We start from the raw sequence: 20,954 nt of genomic DNA, 5'->3' as shown, positions 1-20,954 counted from the left end.
TTTCCTCTTTCAACACAATGTCATATATTTAGACTATATTTATGATGTATGAACATACTACTTATATAGTATATATCCTTTAGTATATTTATACTATATATATAAATATATATATGAACATACCATTTATGTAGTACATATCCTTGTCCTCTCTCTCATCTACCATCTTATTTTGTTTGCTGTTATCTGACTTCACTTTTGTGAAATATGCTTTTCATTCTATTAATAGATTTATCAGCATTAAATACCTTTTAAGCCTCCACCCCAGCCTTTAAAGATGAAGTTCTCATATTTACACCATATACCTTTTCCCTCCTTTTTTTCAGAATCAGGACTTTATATTCTGTTCTGTGGCAGTTTTCCCCACATTTATCTTAGTTTTTATCTTACAGTTAAATATCCAGTGTACATTGCCAATTTTTCCCCCTGTTCATCTAGTTTGCTATAAGTCACATTTTGGTAGATTCTTCAAGAATGGTCATGCTTTCTGAGTTCTTGTATGTTAGGACGTGTTTGTTGGCTCTATATACACGAATGATAATGGTCTGGCAGTCTAGTACCACTTGAATAGTCTCATAACAAATGAGAAAGTTTGGCTTTATTGGTCTTGCCTCACTAAAGCAGAACCCAAAACACTCCCTAGCACTCTATGAAAGAGGCATAGAACCTGGCCTCCATCAGTCAGGTGTTTCTGAATGAGATTTCTATTTTTGAATTCAGCAATTCAAACAGACCCTGTGAATAACTTTTTGTGGCTCTTTTGGTACGTGTTGGGGAGGGCGACATTCTTCCACCTTTCTGCAGGGGCGGTCACTTCCCAGTGTCCCTGGTACAGAAGTGGCATCAGTGGACCAGGGAGGCGCAGCACTTTCCTCTAGTGCCTCGTGCAGCAGTAGGGTGACAGTGGCTTGGTCTTCAGACCAATCCTAAGGCATGGTTTTAGAAACTGCTCCTTGAAGCTCAGCCTTTGGTTCTCTAGTCTTCCAATAATTCTGTGGGCTAACCAAAATTCTTTTAAAAAACCCTAATTTTCCTACTTAATCAAGTCAGGTTTTTATTATTTGCAGTCAAGATGCTGCAAATTATAGCCAAATGGGCCAAATCTGACCCACTACCTATTATTATTAAGTATTTTTTTAAATTAAAATATTTACTACTTTCAACATGACATTTTTATGAAATTCATGGGCGCCTGGGTGGCTCAGTTGGTTAAGCATCCGACTTCGGCTCAGGTCACGATCTTGTGCTTTGTGAGTTTGAGCCCTGTGTTGGGCTCTGTGCTGACAGCTGAGAACCTGGAGCCTGCTTCAGATTCTGTGTCTCCTTTCTCTCTGCTCCTCCCTTGCTTGTGCTCTCTACGTCTCTCAAAAATAAACTTAAGAAGTTAAAAAAAATTAAAATAAATAAATAAACTTAAAAAAACAATCTTGTAGGCAATGTTCCATTGTTTTACTGATGAATACTGCTTTGGAGAAATTTAAGCACAGCCAGATTTTTTTTTCCTCCTTCATGGTGGCTTATCAGTGTGACTTCTCATTTAACCTCTCCTGTTCTATTTCTTGTGTTCCAGCAAGATCCAGAGAAGCTGCTGCTGCCAACCTGTATGCCATATTCACACTATTACAAACATGGGGTTTTACTTTTTACCCCCAAAGATATTTAAAGTATACTTTAAGAAATACACTTTGTTGGTTTCTTCTAAGATATTCACCAATAGGCATCGTCTCGCCTCTTCCCTCCTGTGAGGCTACCTAGGTCATCCTGACAGCTTTTGGCAGCTTTTCCTAGTGTGTTGGGGTTTGGGGTTTCAGTTGTTTCCTAGTTCACAGAAGATGGACTATATATTTGTATTTCTCAGTTTCCTTGTTGGTTTTGAGCAACTTCATAGGAGAAAAAGAGGAGAATGCCTCCATCTTATTAGTAGAAATCCTTTTTATGCTCTTATTTTTCATAGTCTTACATCAAGTTGCTTACCTACTTTGGTTAAGTTCTGTGTCCTCATTCACAAGTGGTATAATCACCCACTGTCTGTGTATCCACCTCAGAGGGGTATGTGTCAAAAATTCGTTCCACCTGCTGGGCAGCAACAGAATAAAGTGGAGTCTTTGTCCTTATAAAGCGGTACAAGAGAGGGTGGAACTGGAACCAATTAAAGGTACTGAGCAAACTTGTTGATGGACTGATAAAGGGATAAGAGAAAAAAAGAGGTAACGATAACACCAATATTTTTGGCATGAGAGACCACCAGGATAGTTATTAAACATTATACAATTTCAGGATACCTGGGAAAAGGGAAGATCCAAGCACCTTCTCAAGAAGAAAAAAAGGTCACATGCTATGAATAAAAATCACAATGGCCTTGGATTTCTATACTTGATCTTAGCCAAAAGGCTGGGAAGCGATTGTGGTCTTGGATTTCTAAACGGCAACATCTAATTTTAGTTTTACAAACTAAAATTCTATGCCCAATCCAGAGGTAAGGGTAGAATTTGCCTTATGAACTTCTTCTCAGGAAGCTACTAGAAGATTGATTCTACTAAAAGGAGGGAGTGAAACAAGAAAGAGGACATAGAACTAAATTGGAAAGAAATGGGAAACTGTGTATGTGTATTTATGTACGTACACAGAATAGGAGAACAGCATCCTCACCCTCTGTGTAGTGAGTTGAGGCGGCTTGGTTTTAATAAGCCTTACACAGCTATTGACTTAATATAGGTACATATTTGGGGCCCCTGGGTGGGTCAGTTGGTTGAGCGTCCAACTTTGGCTCAGGTCATGATCTCATGATTTGTGAGTTCAAGCCCCACATCGGGCTTGCTATCACTGTGGAGCTGGCTTGGGATCCTCTGTCCCCTTTTCTCTCTGCCCCTCCCCAGCTTGTACTCTCTCTCTCTCTTTCTCTCAAAAATAAACATTAAAAAAAAACAAAAACCCACAGGTACATATTTAACTTTGGTAATAAAACATAATACGGTTTAAAATTTTTTTCAGTAGCTAAGATGTTAAATTAAATGTGTCAATATAAAATATTTCCAAACTTTTTTTGGAATTGAAAGTTGGTTTCAATTTAGTTCTGAAAGATATTCATTTTTTGTGTGTCAGAGCTATTTAAACATTAAGATGTAACTTAGGAAATGTTTACTCAGATGGACATTTTATAGAAAAAAGAATAAAAGAGGTCAAAAATACAACTATATATAATACATATAATCACATCATTTAAAAATATAAACAATTTATTTTTCTCATCTTTCAGAAAAGCTGTAAAAACTAAACACATGGCTTTATCACTTCTTAAATCTTTTTTCCTATTACATTAATTTTAGGACATCATTTTCCAGAGAACAATATATATATATATATATATATATATATATATATATATATATATTTTTTTTTTTTTTTTTTTTTTTTTTTTTTTTTTACATACTCTTTATTACTGAGACAGTTTTAAACTGCTAATAATCTCAGGACGTCCTGGGTTGGTAGTCATTTTACATAGTTTGAAGTTGGTAGACCTTTGGGCCTTTTTTCAAGAGGTAACCTTGGTCATTTAGTGACCCGATAAAATTTTCAAAATCAGCAACCTGGAATAAAACATCAAGAAACAGCCCATTAAATAATATGCAAAAACATGATTTATAAAATGAATCTCTCAAACCATAACATGCATTCCTCAAGTTTCTTGGGCAAATAAATTTATTCGTACTTCCTCATAGAGAAAACTGCTTACATATGAGCTTTCAATTCTATTGTGAGATTCTATTCTATTTGATGAGCCGAGCTAATCAAAATTAAAAACTCCAGTATCCAGAGTATTTTTTTTATTTGTTTTAGATTAGCTTCAAAACAAAAATTAGACTAGCTCCAATTTTGAAATTGAGTGGGCAGTTTTCCATATAAACTGTCTTACATGTTTAAAGTCTTATTACATTCATTTTCACTAAAACTTTCAAATAGCAAAGCAGGTGAAATCATGTCTATTTTTTTTAATATTTATTTTTGAGAGAGAGAGAGAGAGAGAGAGAGAGAGAGACAGGCAGAGAGGGAGACATAGAATCCGAAGCAGGCTCCAAGCTCCGAGCTGTCAGCACAGAGCCCGACGTGGGGCTCAAAGTCACAGACCCCAAGATCATGACCTGAGCCGAAGTCAGCCCCTGGAATCATGTCTGTTGAACAAACGAGGAAACAGACATGCAAAGATGTAAGATGACTTTCCCACAAGAGATTTTGTCAGAAAAACATGGAAAGTGAGTCTCTTATGTTTCCTTCAACTATCAAGATGCTAAAAAAGAGGTAGGTATGCATTTTAGATAAAAACTGCTGGGTTTTTTAGTTTTTGTTTTTTGTTTTTAGGTAGGCTTCACACCCAGAGTAGGGTCCAACATGGGGCTTGAACTCATGACCCTGAGATCCAGATCTGAGCTGAGACCAAGAGTGGGATATGTAACTGAGCCACCCAGGAACCCTAACACTGCTGGGTTGTTGTTGTTTTTTTTAAAGCTCTGAGCAGCTAATTTCATAGCTTAAATAAAGAAAATACTTCAAAAAAGCCTATTCCATTCTTTTCACCCAAATCTTTTATTATTTTTTCAATCTCCATTATATTTATTTTAAAATTTTAGTTCCAGTGTAGTTAACATACAGTGTTCATTTCAGATGAACAATATAGCAATTCAACAATTCCATATATTACTTAGTGCTCGTGATACTTTTTTTTGCAAAGATTTTATTTTTATTTATTCATTTAAGCTTATTTATTTATTTTGAAAGAAAGAGAGAGAGAGAAAATGAGCAGGGGAGGGGCAGAGAGAGAGGGAAGGAGAGGAGCTCAAGCAGGTTCTGCATCATCAGTGCAGAGCCCAATATGGGGCTCAAACCCACAAACCATGAGACCATGACCTGAGCCAAAATCAAGAGTCCAACACTTAACTGACTGAGCCACCATAGGTGCCCCAGCAAAGATTTTATTCTTAAGTAATCTCTGCACCCAACATGGGGCTCAAGTTTACCACCCTGAGATTAAGAGGAGCACACTCCACCAACTGAGCAAGCCAGGTGCCCCTGATAAAGTGCACTCTTAATCCCCATCATTTATTTCACCCACTCCCTCACCCACCTCCCCTCTGATAACCATCTGTTTGTTCACTATAGCTAAGAGTCTGTTTCTTCGGGGCGCCTGGGTGGCTCAGTCAGTTAAGCGTCCAACTGGCTCAAGTCATGATCTGCGGTTAGTGAGTTCGAGCCCTGTGTCAGGCTCTGTGCTGACCTGGAGCCTGCTTCGGACTCTGCATCTCCGTCTCTGCCCCTCCGCCACTCATCTCAGTCTCTCTCTCTCTCTCTCTCTCTCTTTCTCTCAAAAATAAACATTTAAAAAAATTTCTTAGAAGTTTTTATTTATTCATTTTTGAGAGAAAGAGAGAGAACGAGCAAGCACATGTGCGTGCTCTCTCTCTCTATACCACATCTTCTGTATCCCTTCATCCAACAATTGGCACTTGGGCTGTTTCCATATTTTGGCTATTGTAAATAATGCTGCAATAAACACAGGGGTGCATATATTCCTTTGAACTCCTTTGTATTCTTTGGGTAAATATACCATAGTGCGATTGCTGAATCATAGATAGGGTAGTTCTACTTTTAATTTTTTGAGTAATTTCCATACTGTTTTCCACAGTCATCAAAATATTCTGATATTTAAAAATTCTACACTTAATAAAGACCTCCTGCAATTTTCATAAACAAGATTAAGTATTTGGTTTATCATACCTGAATATTAAGCTCTTTGGCAATCTGCCGAAGTTGTTGAAATTGAAATAAGTTATTGTAAGTTCTTTCAGCAATGTTGTTGAGAGCAGAAATAAATCTTTTTGCTGTTGACCTGTTGCTCATTCCAGAACCATGCTGGGATCGCTCAAAATCTAGGTTTCCAAATTCATCAGAATAAGTTCCTAGCATGCTTAACGAGAAGGGAGGAGAACAGAGTTACCCAATGTAGCATGGCTATGGAAATTTTTGTCCCAGTTCATAAGAAGAAAAATGTGGAAATAACCATGAGACTCACGTAGCAAAGATTTCAACATTGTATTGCTTGAACAGCCACTATGAAATTCACTATGGTATGAACTATGTGCCGATAAAAATATTTTTGGACACAGTTGCCACTTTTAAGAAACATCTACATTTGAAAAGAGAAAAGCGTAAGAATACAAAGTTGATAGACTATGATATAAATGCCTGGAACATTCTTTCTGATTCATGAAAGAAAGAAATTCTAAACATACTAAATTTAGGCTTTAGAGGACAAAGATATGTTCCCAGCTCCTAGTGCAGCACCTGGCAGATGAAAGATGTTTAAAAATACTGTGGGAATGAACTAGAACGGTTCTGCTGACTTGCAGTAATGGTGGTTAGATATTAAAGGATCCACCTACTATTTTTAGTTCTCTGCTGCTTCCTCTTATTTTCACAGTATCATCAAAGAAAGACATATGCACTCTTGCTAGTGGATTTTAGCCAGAAGTCTGAAAACACCAGTGAGAGATAAAATTAGCCATCATTTCTAATCCAGCTCTGTGGATGACTCCCTGCCTGTACAATGGGACAGATATAATCTCACACAAAGCCCAGAGGCAAAGGTGTTATTTAATCAGGAATTGGTTAATCATATATAAACTGGTCACCTGCTAGGCAGTAGACTTGCACTGATGAATAAAACGGATGTAATTCCTGCCCTTAAGGAGCTTACAGCAATGAGTTTATAGGGTTACTAAAAACATAGCTTTGTTTTGTTTCCTGATAAGAGCCTACGTGAAAGAGAAAGCTGTACAAATAGGAATGAATCATCCAAATCAGACTAATAAATGGTAAGAAATGTAATATGATTATGTAAATATAATAAACCGTAGCTTATTTTTCATAAGGTACTTGTCAAAAATGCTTTAAACTACTATGTATTAACAATTCATATTTAGCTTAATTATATTTAATCACCATATGCTACCCCATTTAGTCCAACAATCCTCTGATCTAGGGACTATTCTTATTCGCATTTTACAGATGAAGAAGCAAAGTGTGGTAAGTTAAGTGACTTGCCAAAGGTTACACAGCCAATGAGTGGAATATCTGGGATTTGAATCTGAGCTACATGGCTTCAGATGTGAAGATTTATAAATATCTGAGCCACTTTGCTGAAATAGAAAAAACTCAATGATGTTTCATCTTTGAAGGTGGCTCTATTCTCCTGTGCTTCCTAGTATATTTTTAAAGAAAACTTAAGTGAACTGTTGGCCATAAACATTTAGTTTTTATAGCTATGTGCTTTGATAACTATGATGAACTGTATCACAGTTTAGATTTTATTTTGGCTTCTGCTTCTGCTTAAAATGTAGTTTTATAGATTCAAGACCACATTAAGTACAAACATTCACAACTCAAGAGAGGGAAACTCTGAAATGGAAGAGTTAATGAATGAAAGATGATTCCCATGGTCAACTTTACTATCAATGCAGTACATTTACTGAGGGTGTGCTGTGTGCTAGGTATGGGCCCTGGGAGTACACTGGTAAAGATGACAGATAGGGTCCCTGCTCTCTTAGAGCATAGACTAGGGACAGAAAGCACGGTAAGTATAATAAAACAGACAATTCACAACCTAGTCTCTGTGTTTAACTGGATCTTGATATCTACCATGGAAATAATGGCAGTCACTAGGAATCACTAGGAAATAATTCCAATCACTAGGAATCAACCTATTCTTTTTATCTGAAAATTTGTGTAAAAGCCAATAAAGCACATTCAGTTCAAGGAAACAAACTAGCAATTTCATGTAGATACTGTTTATATTTAACAATGAGATCTCTTTTTTCAGGAGTTCAGGAGTAAATTGACAGCCTAAAACTAATTCAGAATTACCAGCAAGGCAACTTTGAGAAGTAGTAGAAAAAAATACAAAGTTACACAAAAAAATATGGAAGAGTTCCTCTTGGATGGAAAAAGTACATGTAAACACTGTCCAACATGAGGATTCAGACATGCAGAATCAATATGGCATTTTTATTGAAAAGGTTTAATGTGTAATTTATAATGTGTAATGCTCAGATATGAGAATGAATCAGACCAGTGGACTTACTGTGGGGAAATACTAGATGGCTGCTTGAGGCAATGTCTGGGGTCTGAGGCCTAAGGAAACTAAGTTAGGGTAAAGCCTAAAAAGAGAATGTTACAGGTAAGAGAGAGTAATAAGGTAGTTTGATCCCTGATTTGCTGGATAGCCCAAGTCTATCCATGATATTATTCAGTAGAGCCAGGCACCAGTAGGTCTAAAGGGTGAGAGATCATTAAATGGAAAAGGAAACCAGGAGTAGCAATGATAGCCCCACTGCCACAGGTGGAGAATTTAAGACCAGGATGCTCAGGAGAGCCTGGGTGGCTCAGTTGGTTAAGCGGCGACTCTTGGTTTCAGCTCAGGTCATGATCTCATGGTTTGCAGGATCAAGCCCCATGTCAGGTTTTGTGCTGACAGCATGGAGCCTTCTTGGGATTTTCTCTCCCTCTCTCTCTCTGCCCCTCTCCCACTCATGCACATGCGCATCCTCTCTCTCTCATAACAAACTTAAAAAAAAAAAAAAGCAGTCTGTTAAGAAAAATTCTAAACTAAGAGGCAACTTTTTATCATTAAACAAGGAGTCCCTACTAGTGGTCCTTGTTTTTAATTGGGAACAAAGTTAGAATCCAAATTTTTTGGACTTTTGGTTAGGTTTAGTGGCTTTGTTTTCTAGTGAAAAAAGAATCTCTGTTGGGGCAATCTCTAGGTATCTTTTTTTTTTGTCCAAGTAAGCCTTACACCTCACTTGGGGCTTGAACTCAAGACCCTGAGGTCAAGAGTCACGTGCTCTACCAACTGAGCCAGTCAGGTGCCCTGTAGGCAATCTCTAGGATTCTTATTGGTCTGGTCTGCCAGGAAGCTAGGTCCATCATAAGTCAGACAACTGGTATTTACGGCCACTCCTTTATTTCACATGCTAGTACACTGAATCCCTGGCAGCACACTGAATGAGACAGTCTAGTAATTCCTACACTGTCTGGTTGCTGACGAATGGCAAACTGAGGGTCTCCAACACAATGAAGTCAACTAGAGAGGGAATGAAGCCAGCTTGGTAAAATTTTCATCTACAAGACCCCTCAAACCCTAGTACTGAATCATGTAAAAGAGGAAACTGACAGTCCAATCACAGTAGAATATTAAACCACAGGATATTTATACAAAAGGGAATGTTAGGAATTGGTTGAAAGGGTTGGTAGTCATTAAGTGTTAATGATGATTTTACCCATTATGAGGCTGTTCCTTTCGAGTATTCTCAAAATATGTATTTTTGAATTGATTTCATAACTATGTGAATGTATACCCATTCAAAAAATTTTAATATAAAGATTGTTTCTTTATACAAATATTTTAAACCAAGAAAATAAAGTTTGTTAAAAGGATCCAATGGGCTAAGTAAAAATAATTTTGCTTGGCATAATTAAATATTTAATTTGAGATGAAACGATGACTGATATTTCATTTAAAACAGCATTTAAAATTTAATCTTACCTATACTTCATAACTTCAACTATATCCTCAGCATCTTCTTTGGTTGCTTCTTCTCTTAATTCCAACCTTGCTCGTGCCTTTGAAAGAAAAAAAGCATTTTTAAATAACAATAGTAAGTATATTTGACATTGTTTGAGCAGGTAAAGTAGGTCTAAGATTGTTTCATTTGTTCATTTTACACAAACACTGATTGCAGGAGGAGGACTATAATATCAAAGTCAGAATAAAATTATCTGAAAACTTGAGTATGAAAACAATCACTCATTTTATTTTAAAAAATTTTTAATGTTTGTTTATTTTTGAGAAAGAGAGAGAAAGACAGTATGCGAGCAGTGGAGGAGCAGAGAGAGAGGAAGACAGAGAACCTGAAGCAGCTCCAGGCTCTGAGCTGTCAGCACAGAGCCCGACGTGGGGCTCGAACCCACGAACCAAAGATCATGACTGAACCAAAGTCAGACATTTAACTGACTGAGCCACTCTGGTACCCCAATCGCTCATTTAAAATATGGATTGGGGGGGGTGCCTGGGTGGCGCAGTCGGTTAAGCGTCCAACTTCAGCCAGGTCACGATCTCGCGGCCTGTGAGTTCGAGCCCCGTGTCGGGCTCTGGGCTGATGGCTCAGAGCCTGGAGCCTGTTTCCGATTCTGTGTCTGCCTCTCTCTCTGCCCCTCCCCCGTTCATGCTCTGTCTCTCTCTGTCCCAAAAATAAATAAACGTTGAAAAAAAAAATTAAAAAAAAATAATAAAATATGGATTAGGGGCACCTGGGTGGCTCAGTCAGTTAAATGTCCAACTCTTGATTTTGGCTCAGGTCATGATCTCACAGTTTGTGGATTCGAGCCCCACACTGGGCTCCACGCTGACAGCATAGGGCCTGCTTGGGATTCTCTCTCCCTCTTTCTCTCTGCTCCTCCCCCCCAACAACATAAACAAATAAACCTAATAAACTAAATAAACGAACTAAATAAAATAGGATTAAAACCTATTTTTATCTAACATATATCTTTCTGAGTGTTCATTTCAGAAAATGTGATTATGAAATACCCTTGGTTTTTCCTTGCCTTTTACTTTCAGGAAATCATGCCTAACCAATTTGTTAAAACAACATAGAAGAAAGAATCTGATTTTAAAGCAAAAAGCCCAAACTCCAGCTATTTTAACTGCCAGAGTTCTCTTAGCATTCCAAACCTGTGAATAAATGTTACTGCTATTAGAAAAACAGGTATTATCCTTATGGACCTGTCATGTATCAAATCAAATACTGACATATTCCATGCTCCCATATATTCAACTTAGAATCTCAGAATCCTTAATTAACCTAACTACTTGTCACACTCCAGGAGTCTTCAATGTCATTAAAAGGGGGAGAAAAAAAAGTTGCATGGTTAGTAACTGGTTCTGTGCCTAGAAAGAAGTGGCTTGATTGGCTCTGTTACAGATATGGCCAAACATTTTTAAACATTTTTATACATCCATTTCTAATTGTCTCTCAGCTGGAAGAAAAGTCAAGTTAATTATGCAGGAAATTGAGAGAAATCATACCACCTCTTGCCCCCATTTTTAAGTCAAAAAAGCACGAATTTAAAACAAACCTCTGTTAGACGAATCAGAGATTCCAGCTGCCTAGTAGTGATTGGTGAGCTATTTAACCGCTGGCTCTGTTTCCGGAGCTCAAGGTAAAAATCTTGAAGAATCTGAGCAGCTTCTGTGGACAGCCTTGGATAGACATACTGCCGAGCATAACCAATGTACTTTCTCAACAGCTGGTGGGGAATTAGATCTATTTTTTCTCCAGGAACCACCTGAAACATGATAAAAAAAGATTACAAGGATAGCAAATAAAATCTTTCTGTTAAAATAACCTGTTTAGATACATATAAAGTTCTAAAAGACTTTCCAAAGAAGCCAAACACTGTAGTTCCAGCTCTGAGTCTAGGTGACAGATTATTTCTAATGCAGTTTATATAAACCCTACTACTGTAACATAAAAGGTTTTGGCATGAAAGCTTATATACTACTACTCTACAATAAGCAACATACTGAACTCTGACATCCAAACAGAACCGAAATGAATGACTAAGGAGCAGAAACATTCATACCTTTAATCTTTCTGATAATGGTTTATCAGACACCGCTTCAAGTACAGAAGTATTTGAATCTTGACTATTCATGCGAGTTACAGTGGCTCCGCTAACAGTTCTCTGCTTTCCAGCTCTTATTGCAATCACATGTTCAGAGAGTAAGTGATCATGGTCCTCATTTGGGGTGTCTAACAGGATAAAGACCAAATCAAATCTGGACAGCAGGGCACTCCCCATTCTAAGAGGCAGGGAAGAAGGAAGAAACAATGATTGGAATCAAAACAAGTAGAAAACCATTTACTTATTTACTATTGAAGTTCCATGTAGAACTTTAAAAAAATAAAGTTTATGTTAAAGAAACAAACAATAGCTTTTGTATTCGATACACCCACCAACTCTGGAGAGACACCAGGCCACACACCAGTCATACATGTACCTACCTTTGGTAGGTTAATGATAAGGCCCCTTCTCACACCATGTCTGTGTTCTATATTACTACCTAATGGTAAGTTTCACAATGCCTTTGAATTTTAAAACAAATGCTATATGATACGCCAGAGGTTATCTAGTTGGGTCGTTTTAATCTTTTGTATGTTTTCTTTCACCAAGACATTGAGTCTCTCAAAGCATCTATGATTATTTAGATTAAAAAACCCACTTTTTCTTAGAAGTCATTAGAATCATTATAATAAAAATGCTGTGTTCTACTTGGTCATCTTCCCTGATCCCACCAATCAGATTATCCTTCTATTTGAGACAATAAAACTGAAATTCAAAGTAGCTAAAGAATTTGGTCAACACCCCAAAACAGGTTTGGGTACCACTAAAAACCAGAATCTAAAAACCAAGTCCTTGTTCAATAGGATCTTTCTGATCTTTCCAATATAGCACTTTGTCATTTTATTAAGAAAAACTAATAGACTGACTTTTTTTTTTTTTTTTTTTTTTTAAAGTAGGCTTCATACCCAGCATAGGGCTTGAACTCATGACCTGAGATCAAGACCTGACCTCAGATCAAGAGCTGGCCACTTAACTGACTGAGCCACCCAGGGGTCCCTAGATTGACTTTTTTGGTGGTGGTGGTATAGCATCTCCAAGTACTATTGTATATTTTGCCATGTACCATTTCTGTATTAAAGGTACACATTATCAAATATTAGGAAATTTGGGTTTTTTCCCTCTAGAATTTAAGCTTCCAATTTTTCACATGAGGCATTCTTTTGTCTTTTCCTCACTTCCACAATCACTTCAACCTATTTTACCCTCCCTATGCCTTTTGTCCAACCTGTACAGAACAAACTAGAAGAGAAAGCATACACACATACCAATACAAACTGTTTTTGGGAAAAAGTGGGGTCATACCCCATTTATAAGTATGTAATGTGCTCTTTTCACTTAACAGTAAGCACAGACATGTTTCCCTATCAGCACACACAGAGCTACTTCCATTTTTATACCTGCTATTCTCCACTGTTCGGCCTTCCATAGTTTAACCACTTTCCTACCAATGGGCATTTTAAGCTGTTTCCGCTTTTTGTCTGTGATATACAATGGCATAATACCCAACCTGTAAATGCGTCTCTGTGCACCTACATGACTGTTTCTGTGAGTATGATTCCTAAAAGTAGAACTGGCTAAAACAAATGGAATGTATATTTCAAACTGTGATAATAAACATGCCAGTTGTCCTTCAATACACTAACCTGAATATGTGAGAACTTATTTTCCCAACCCTTTGCCAATAATGATTATTAATATAAAAAATGTTTGCCAATCTGGTAGCTATCAATGGTGCTTCATTGCTTTAATTTGTTGTGCTCAACATGTTTTTGTACATTTACTAGAAATTATCATTTCTGTGAACTATTATGTCCTCAGTTATCTTTTTCTTCTGATTTATATGGATTGAATACATTAAAGGTATAAATATCCAAAGAGACTTACTTTAAATTCTCAGAAACTGTTTTGGCTTTATTGTAATGTCCTCCAACTGGATTTGCAGCAGCGATGATGGAAGTTCTTGCAGGGAGGCTACAAACCATGCCAGCCTTAGCAAGACTAATACTCTGTTGTTCCATAGCTTCTAACAAGGCTTGATGTTGATTCCCCATCTTATCAAATTCATCTATCCCACAAATACCTACAGTCACAGTAAAATAATACAGACAAAAAGCTTTCTTTGGTTAAGTTCCAAATCTTACAGGATGAAAACTGTTCCACAATAAGGAAATTATTTGTAATTGTTTCCAGCAGTTAAAATTATAAAATGTCAAACAGTAGAGAATTTGTGCTTGTTTTACAGCAAATAAAACACTTGTCGTAACTAACTTTTATGTAATATTTTCTCATTCAACATTTTTCATAGGCAAGGCATGTGTTGTAAGTGCTACAAAAATGAAGATACGAATGACCCTCAAAAAGCTTAAAGACTTATGTTCAAACAGGTGAAATAAGAGATATGCATATCCAAAAGATAGTATATTTCAACAACTACATGAGATAGGCATAATTACATAAGATCAGTTTTCTCAGGTAAGGAAAGGACATTTGAGCAAAAACTTCAAGGAGGAAAGGGAACAAGCCTTGCGGACTTATCTGGAGTAAGGGAAGCACAGGCAAAGGGAATAACAAGTAAAAAAGCCTAATGCAGGAATGTAAAATGTGCTGGTGGTGTAACTGGAGAATAAGAAGAAAGTAGTAGATAATGAGGCAAAAGAGGTGATTAAAAGGCCAGAATGTGAATGGCCCTGGACTACTGTCAAGCCTTGAGCTTTCACTCTTAGAGATAGGAAGCCACTGGAGGGTTTTGAGCAGGAGAATAACTTTATCTGAGTTTTAACAGGATTGTTCTGCCTTGTTAAGAACAATGGAAAGGGCAAGGATGGTCACAAGCATTCCAACTAGGAGATCACAGTAATAATCCATGTAAGAGATGATGGTGTCTTGGATCAGGGTAGCAGCAATGGAGAAGAGTCTCGATACTGTGTGTGTGTGTGTGTGTGTGTGTGTATGTGTGTATATATACATATATATATATGTGTATATATATATATATATATATATATACGTATATATATATATATATATATATATATATATATGGAAGGTAGAGCCCACAATATTTGTTGATAGACTGGATGTGGGGTATATGTAAAAGCCAAATATGACTGTACATTTTCTGATTTTAGCAAATAGAAGGATGGAATTATCATTGACTGAGATGGGAAAGACTATAAAAATAGGTTTGAAGGAGAATATCGGAATTTTGATTTCGGATGTGTTAAGTCTGAGGAAGTTATAGAGATACTGTAAAAACAGGCATTAAGAACCCTATGATCCAGCAGTAGCACTGCTAGGAATTTACCCAAGGGATACAGGAGTACTGATGCATAAGGGGCACTTGTACCCCAATGTTTATAGCAGCACTCTCAACAATAGCCAAATTATGGAAAGAACCTAAATGTCCATCAACTGTGGTTTATATACACAATGGAGTACTACGTGGCAATGAGAAAGAATGAAATATGGCCCTTTGTAGCAACGTGGATGGAACTGGGCAGTGTTATACTAAGTGAAATAAGCCATACAGAGAAAGACAGATACCATATGGTTTCACTCTTATGTGGATCCTGAGAAACTTAACAGGAACCCATGGGGGAGGGGAAGGAAAAAAAAAAAAAAAAAAGAGAGGTTAGAGTGGGAGAGAGCCAAAGCATAAGAGACTTAAAAACTGAGAACAAACTGAGGGCTGATGGGGGGTGGAAGGGAGGGGAGGGTGGGTGATGGGTTTTGAAGAGGGCATCTTTTGATATGAGCACTGGGTGTTGTATGGAAACCAATTTGACAATAAATTTCATGTATTAAAAAAATAAAAAAAGAAATATGTGCCTGGGGGTGCCTAGATGGCTCAGTCAGTTAAGCATCCAACTCTTGATTTTGGCTCAGTTAAGCATCCAACTCTTGGTTTTGTGAGATTGAGCCCCGAGTTAGGGCATGGAGACTGCTTAAGATTTTCTCTCTCCCTCTACCCCTCCCCTGCTTGTGCTTGCTCATGCTCTCTCTCTCTCCCTCCCTCTCTCTCTCTCTCAAAAAAAAAAAAAAATGTGCCTGGAGTTCAAGGAAGAAGAGATATAAATTTGGAAATTTTCGGCATATAGGTAGGCAAAGCCATGAGACTAGATAAGATCATTGAGAAGGTAACATAGACTAAGAAGAAAATAGGTACAAAACCTAAGCACCTGGAGGTGCCAACCAGTTAAGGTTGGGGAGATAAAGACCAAGACCGAGAAGGAACAGTTAATGAACTAAGAAAACCAGAAGAGTAGAGTGTCCTGGAAACCAAGCAGGTAAAGTATTAAGGAAGGGGGTTGGTGGGGGCTGCTGACAGGATCTGGATTCAGAAATGTGGAGGTCGCCAGCAAACAAAGGAATGAATGGCCTTAACTGGACTGGAATCTGGGCACTGTCTGACACATACATAGGAACATGTTTCCAATAGAGTTACAGCATCACAAAGAGAAACTTAGGTAGCAATGCTTAATCAGAGATCCCTTCTTGCTAAGCCCTCCAACTGGATTTCTTATAAACTCTCCATCAAATCCTGACAAACATCCAATGAGATGGGTTAAAATACAGCAAAATTCTAATTATAATGTAATAGTCTAAATTCTTATTGTAAGTCCTCTGAGAGTAAAGGATAATAACATTTACCTTATTTTCAGTTCCAAGGCATCTCGAAGTATTCTGAACTAAGTAATAGTAATGCATTCAGCAAGTACTTACTATGCACCTATGTATTAGACAAGATAAATGTGGCAGTCAACAGATAACCATATTCCACCCCACAGGGAGCTTGATGTGAAGCTTTAAAACAGGCTTTTAAACAATTGTGATGGTTGATATGAAATGGGAAGTGCAAGGAGTTATCTATACCTATTTGACTTGACTGACTTGATATATAATTGTGTCTATCGCACGATTCTGACAATGAATGACATTAAGTACCAGTTTCAATTCCGCAGCATAAACTGCATTTCCGGTTATTTTTTTCTGGCACTCATTCTCAACTCACTGGTCAATATAGTGCTGTCCAAATGCCTCTTGAACAGAATGTAAAGAAATGAACTGGAAAAGACTTAAAAAAAAAAAAAAACCCAAAAGTCCCAGAATTTCTAATTATTTAGATCTGAAATAATACCTTTAAAACCCTTGGCTCAATTTAAAAATAGAAGCTGTAATATTAGTGAAAAATTAAATGTTGTAAACAGTGGAGAGTTTGGTTTCTTACCTTGATCACCAAGTACAAGGGCACCAGCTTCCAAAGCAAAATCTCCAGAGCAACTATCTTTTGAAAGAGTTACAGTCAAACCAGAGGTGGTTGTGGTATTACCACAAACATACACACCACGTGGAGCAACATTGCATACTGCCTGAGGAAACAAAAGGTTTAAGAGAATCAACCAAAGTAAAAGAAAAACAAATAGTAACTGCTAACAAATATCAGCTATATGCCAGATATTCTTTTTGCTTAAGTTTATTTATTTATTTTTGAGAGAGAGAGAGAGACAGAGAGAGAGAAAGAGGGGGAAGGAGGGAGACAGAGAGAAAGCACGAGCAGGGGAGAGGCAGAGAGAGAGGGAGAGAGAGAGAGAATCCCAAGCAGGCTCTGCACTGTCAGCACAGAACCTGATGCAGGGCTTGATCTCATGAACCATGAGATCATGACCTGAACAAAATTCAAGGTCAGACGCTTAATCGACTGAGCCACCCAGGCACGCCTGCCAGGTATTCTTCTAACAGTTTTACTATACAACCTTCACTACCACAGTAGTGAGGTAGGAAGGCATTATTACACCCCCACTTAATCACGTAGAAACCAAGCCCTGCATACACTAACTCACAGTAGCTATGAAGGTGGGAGGTGAGGATTCAATCAAATCCAGGCAGCCTGCCTCTGATGACTGTGGTCATGTGAATATTATACAACTTCATTTTATGCTTCGTTTTCAAGTTCAAACAGAAAACACATGAGTACCAATTTTAATTTCAAAGGCTTCAATGCTTCTTCATACATCAGGTAATAAAGTGGCTCAATAATGCTCACCTGAGTAAACAAGCTCCAGCAGGTCAGAAAAGTGATTAAATAACACAAGAGTTAAAAGTGTGGACCTCCAGAGTCAAGCAGACCTGGGTTTTTGTTGTTATTCTTCTTAAAGCAAGCTCTACAACTAGGCCCCAACATGGGGCCTGAACTCATGACCCTGAGATCATGAACTGAGCTGAGATCAAGAGTCGGATGCTTAACTGACTGAGCCACCCAGGTGCCCCAAGAAAACCTGTTTAAATTTTGGCTCTACCATGTACTGGCTATGCTGCTCTCAGATCTCTCTGAGCCTCAGCTTCCTTCTTTAATCACGTATATCCCTGAGGAATAAATGAGATTTTGTATACAAGGCACTTAAATCTGGTACCTGGCACACAGTAAGTGCCCAGTGCAAGGCCACTGTGCGTGCTGTGCACTGCATAACCACAGGAGACAATGCTCACACTGCTATGTTGATAGTGTGCTCTGGACATGTGCAGTGCCCAACCCAAGGGGCCCTATGATATCTAGCTTATAAACAGTAGCTATCATTTTTTAAAAATGTTTATTTATTCTGAGAGTGTGAGCAAGGGAAGGGCAGAGAGAGAGAGAGAGAGAGAGAGAGAGAGAGAGAGAGAGAGAGAGAGAGAATCCTAAGCAGGCTCTCAGCATGGAGCCTGATGTGGGGGCTCAATCCCACCACCATTGAGATCATGACCTGGGCCGAAATCAAGAGTTGGATGCTTAACCACCTGAGCCACCCAGGCACCCCTCACTATTTTTGTTATTTGTAATCCCTTATTAGTCTGAGAGGATGATAATGGCTAACTAAATGGTCAGAGGAAAAGAGGATTAAAAATATAAAGTAAATGATGACTGTTAGTATTAGCCTAATTTTTAAAAACTGGTTTAGCAGGGCTAGAAGACTTACATCCAAATACCCTCCTCTGTTTACAACATTTAATTTCCACCAACATTACAGCTTCTATTTTTAAGTTGAGCCCATGGTTTAAAAGGCATTATTCCAGGTCTAAAAACCATGAAAAGTTGCTGATGCCATTTCTTAGTATTAAATTTTTTTCGGTACCATTAAATGTATTCTGAAACCATTATCTGCTAAGATCTATTTCTTAAATAAAAAAGGAGTAAGAGGGGGATAAAAAGGAGTAAGAGAGAAAAATGGAACTTTTACACACCGTAAGCAAAATGTATAAACTGTAAGATTTATTTGTATAGATAACTAGCCACTGTGGAAGTTAACCAGGCTTCTACCTATAATACACTAATTCGCTATGTACACAATGATATAAAAGACAGAAAAGAAAGCTGTAACAATTCAGGTCCACACATGGACCTTTTACAAGCATAATCTGGCTAGGTATCCTGTTTTTATTTTTATCATCAACTGTTTCCCCTGAAACTAGGTGCTGTGTCTCTGCTGTCAGGTTTCTAGCAAGGGCTCAGGACAGAGTTGTTTTTGTTTTTTTTTTTTTTAAGTAGGCCCAGTTGGTCCAAAGGAACATGGAAATATAGATGAAATGTCAGCTTAGGAATTAAAATGATGGCTGATGTAACAATCAAATGTAGGGAATATATAATGATTCTGATGTGAAGGACAGTGGGTTTATAATGCAATGATGACGTCAAAGTCGTTCTCAATCCTGGTTGTTGCACAGCACAATCACCTGTGGTGGGTTATCTGCACACAGACACTAGGACCCTAATCCAGACACTCTTAATTCAGTTGGACTAGGCAGGCCCCAGGCCTCTTTTCAAAGAGTTCCAAAGGTGATTCTGATATGCAACCAAGGTTCTGACCGCTGGACAAAGATGCGGTAGCCGCAGGACTACAACTTAGCAAAGAGACCCCTGGTCTGGTCACATTTTTCTACACTGGGGGTGGTGGTGAGGAATGGGGACACATGGGCATTCTCAGAAAGGACATTATGGCTGACTTACCAGGTGTCACTCAAATGCAACCACAAGCATTCCAACAAGCAGAGCCTTCTAGGGCCATCATAAGCCCTGATGGGGAGAACCACTAGGCTCTGACTGGCAGAGGCAGAATCTTCTTGGGGACCAACAAGAAGTTTTTCACAGAAGTTGCCTTGCTTTAAACTCAGAGCAGTGAAGATGTATAGAGACAGATCTCTTATCTTTATCACACTGTTCCTTAAGCTCAATACACTGTTTATGTAGTTGTGTGATCAGAGAATGTGTGACCCTGCTTCCCTGCTCTTTACTTTCACAAACTACTCTGTTCATAGGTGAAGCCACAACAAAAAAGACTACCAAAACTGATACCACGCAAAAAAAGCAGGGGGTTAGAGAAATGGTTAACATTTCACAATAGGTAACATCTCAATAGACCAGCATGCCTGCAACAGCCTGTGTGACAGAGACTGACTCGATTTGAAAGGATGGCCAGATAGAAGTGACATCTTACTCACATAAACCCCAATTCACTTATACCACCAGGCCAACTATATCCTCTAGAACACAAACACTGCATGCTTTGAGAAAATTCACTTGTGAATCAGTCACACATTTTATAAGGAATACATTAAATATGAGATGATTGATTTCCTACCTGTAGCATCTGACTCTTTCCCAAGCCTGGATCTCCAACAACAAGGACATGTGGATCTCCTCGAATTGGAATTCTGTTTTTGTCATCTGCATATTTTTGGCTTCCTCCAAAGAGTGCTAATGCCAAGCCTGCTTTAACAAGCTCAAGTGTGAAAGAAGAGGGGGGACCCCCAAAGTAAGAAAAACATAAAGATGACTAGCAAAAAAGGGATGTTCTTCCCTCTATATTTACATTTATTTGAGATTTTTTAAAAGCATGATTGAACTTTACTTTTTTTCCTAAGGAAATTAAGATATAAATTTCCATAATGTAAATGATTAAAAAGCAAAAGGTAGGAAGCACATAAAATCAAAGAGGTATCTTTACTGAATAAAGACCTACCTTGCAAAGCATGAATCTACTCCACAAAACCGGGAAATATTTGTTAGCTTCTGCTTTAATACTTTACACCTAAAGTCACTTTAAAGAACCTCATTCCTATTAGCTTGAATTAGTAAGTAGCTTGTTATTACAAGAAACTATAGTTTGCCTTTCACATCATTCATTTCTGGAGAATAATGACCTATTAAAATTACAAACATCTGGCTAACAGAAATTAGCTATTTT

General features: G+C 37.9%; 1 protein-coding gene across 2 annotated transcripts in view; it reads right to left on the bottom strand.

Annotated features, from left to right (window-relative positions):
- Positions 1-1,430: 1,430 nt before the first annotated feature.
- The window catches only part of MCM8 (minichromosome maintenance 8 homologous recombination repair factor), a 47,821-nt gene continuing 28,297 nt past the window's right edge, over positions 1,431-20,954 (bottom strand). Inside the window, exons 12-19 of one of the 2 annotated variants that reach the window (XM_043602849.1) lie at positions 20,349-20,489; positions 16,964-17,105; positions 13,621-13,816; positions 11,695-11,914; positions 11,188-11,397; positions 9,596-9,672; positions 5,770-5,959; positions 1,431-2,076 (exon numbers count right to left, since the gene is read on the bottom strand). In XM_043602849.1, coding sequence (XP_043458784.1) covers positions 1,999-2,076; positions 5,770-5,959; positions 9,596-9,672; positions 11,188-11,397; positions 11,695-11,914; positions 13,621-13,816; positions 16,964-17,105; positions 20,349-20,489 — 1,254 coding nt within the window. In that variant the 3' untranslated portion in view covers positions 1,431-1,998. Of the gene's footprint in view, positions 2,077-3,218; positions 3,588-5,769; positions 5,960-9,595; positions 9,673-11,187; positions 11,398-11,694; positions 11,915-13,620; positions 13,817-16,963; positions 17,106-20,348; positions 20,490-20,954 lie in introns of those variants that run through there. The other variant, XM_043602848.1, reaches the window with a different exon arrangement.

The sequence above is a fragment of the Prionailurus bengalensis genome, chromosome A3, assembly GCF_016509475.1.
Source record: "Prionailurus bengalensis isolate Pbe53 chromosome A3, Fcat_Pben_1.1_paternal_pri, whole genome shotgun sequence".
Taxonomy (NCBI): Eukaryota; Metazoa; Chordata; class Mammalia; order Carnivora; family Felidae; genus Prionailurus; species Prionailurus bengalensis.
Note: the sequence above shows the minus strand (reverse complement) of the source record. Positions and strands in the feature narration are given on the sequence as shown.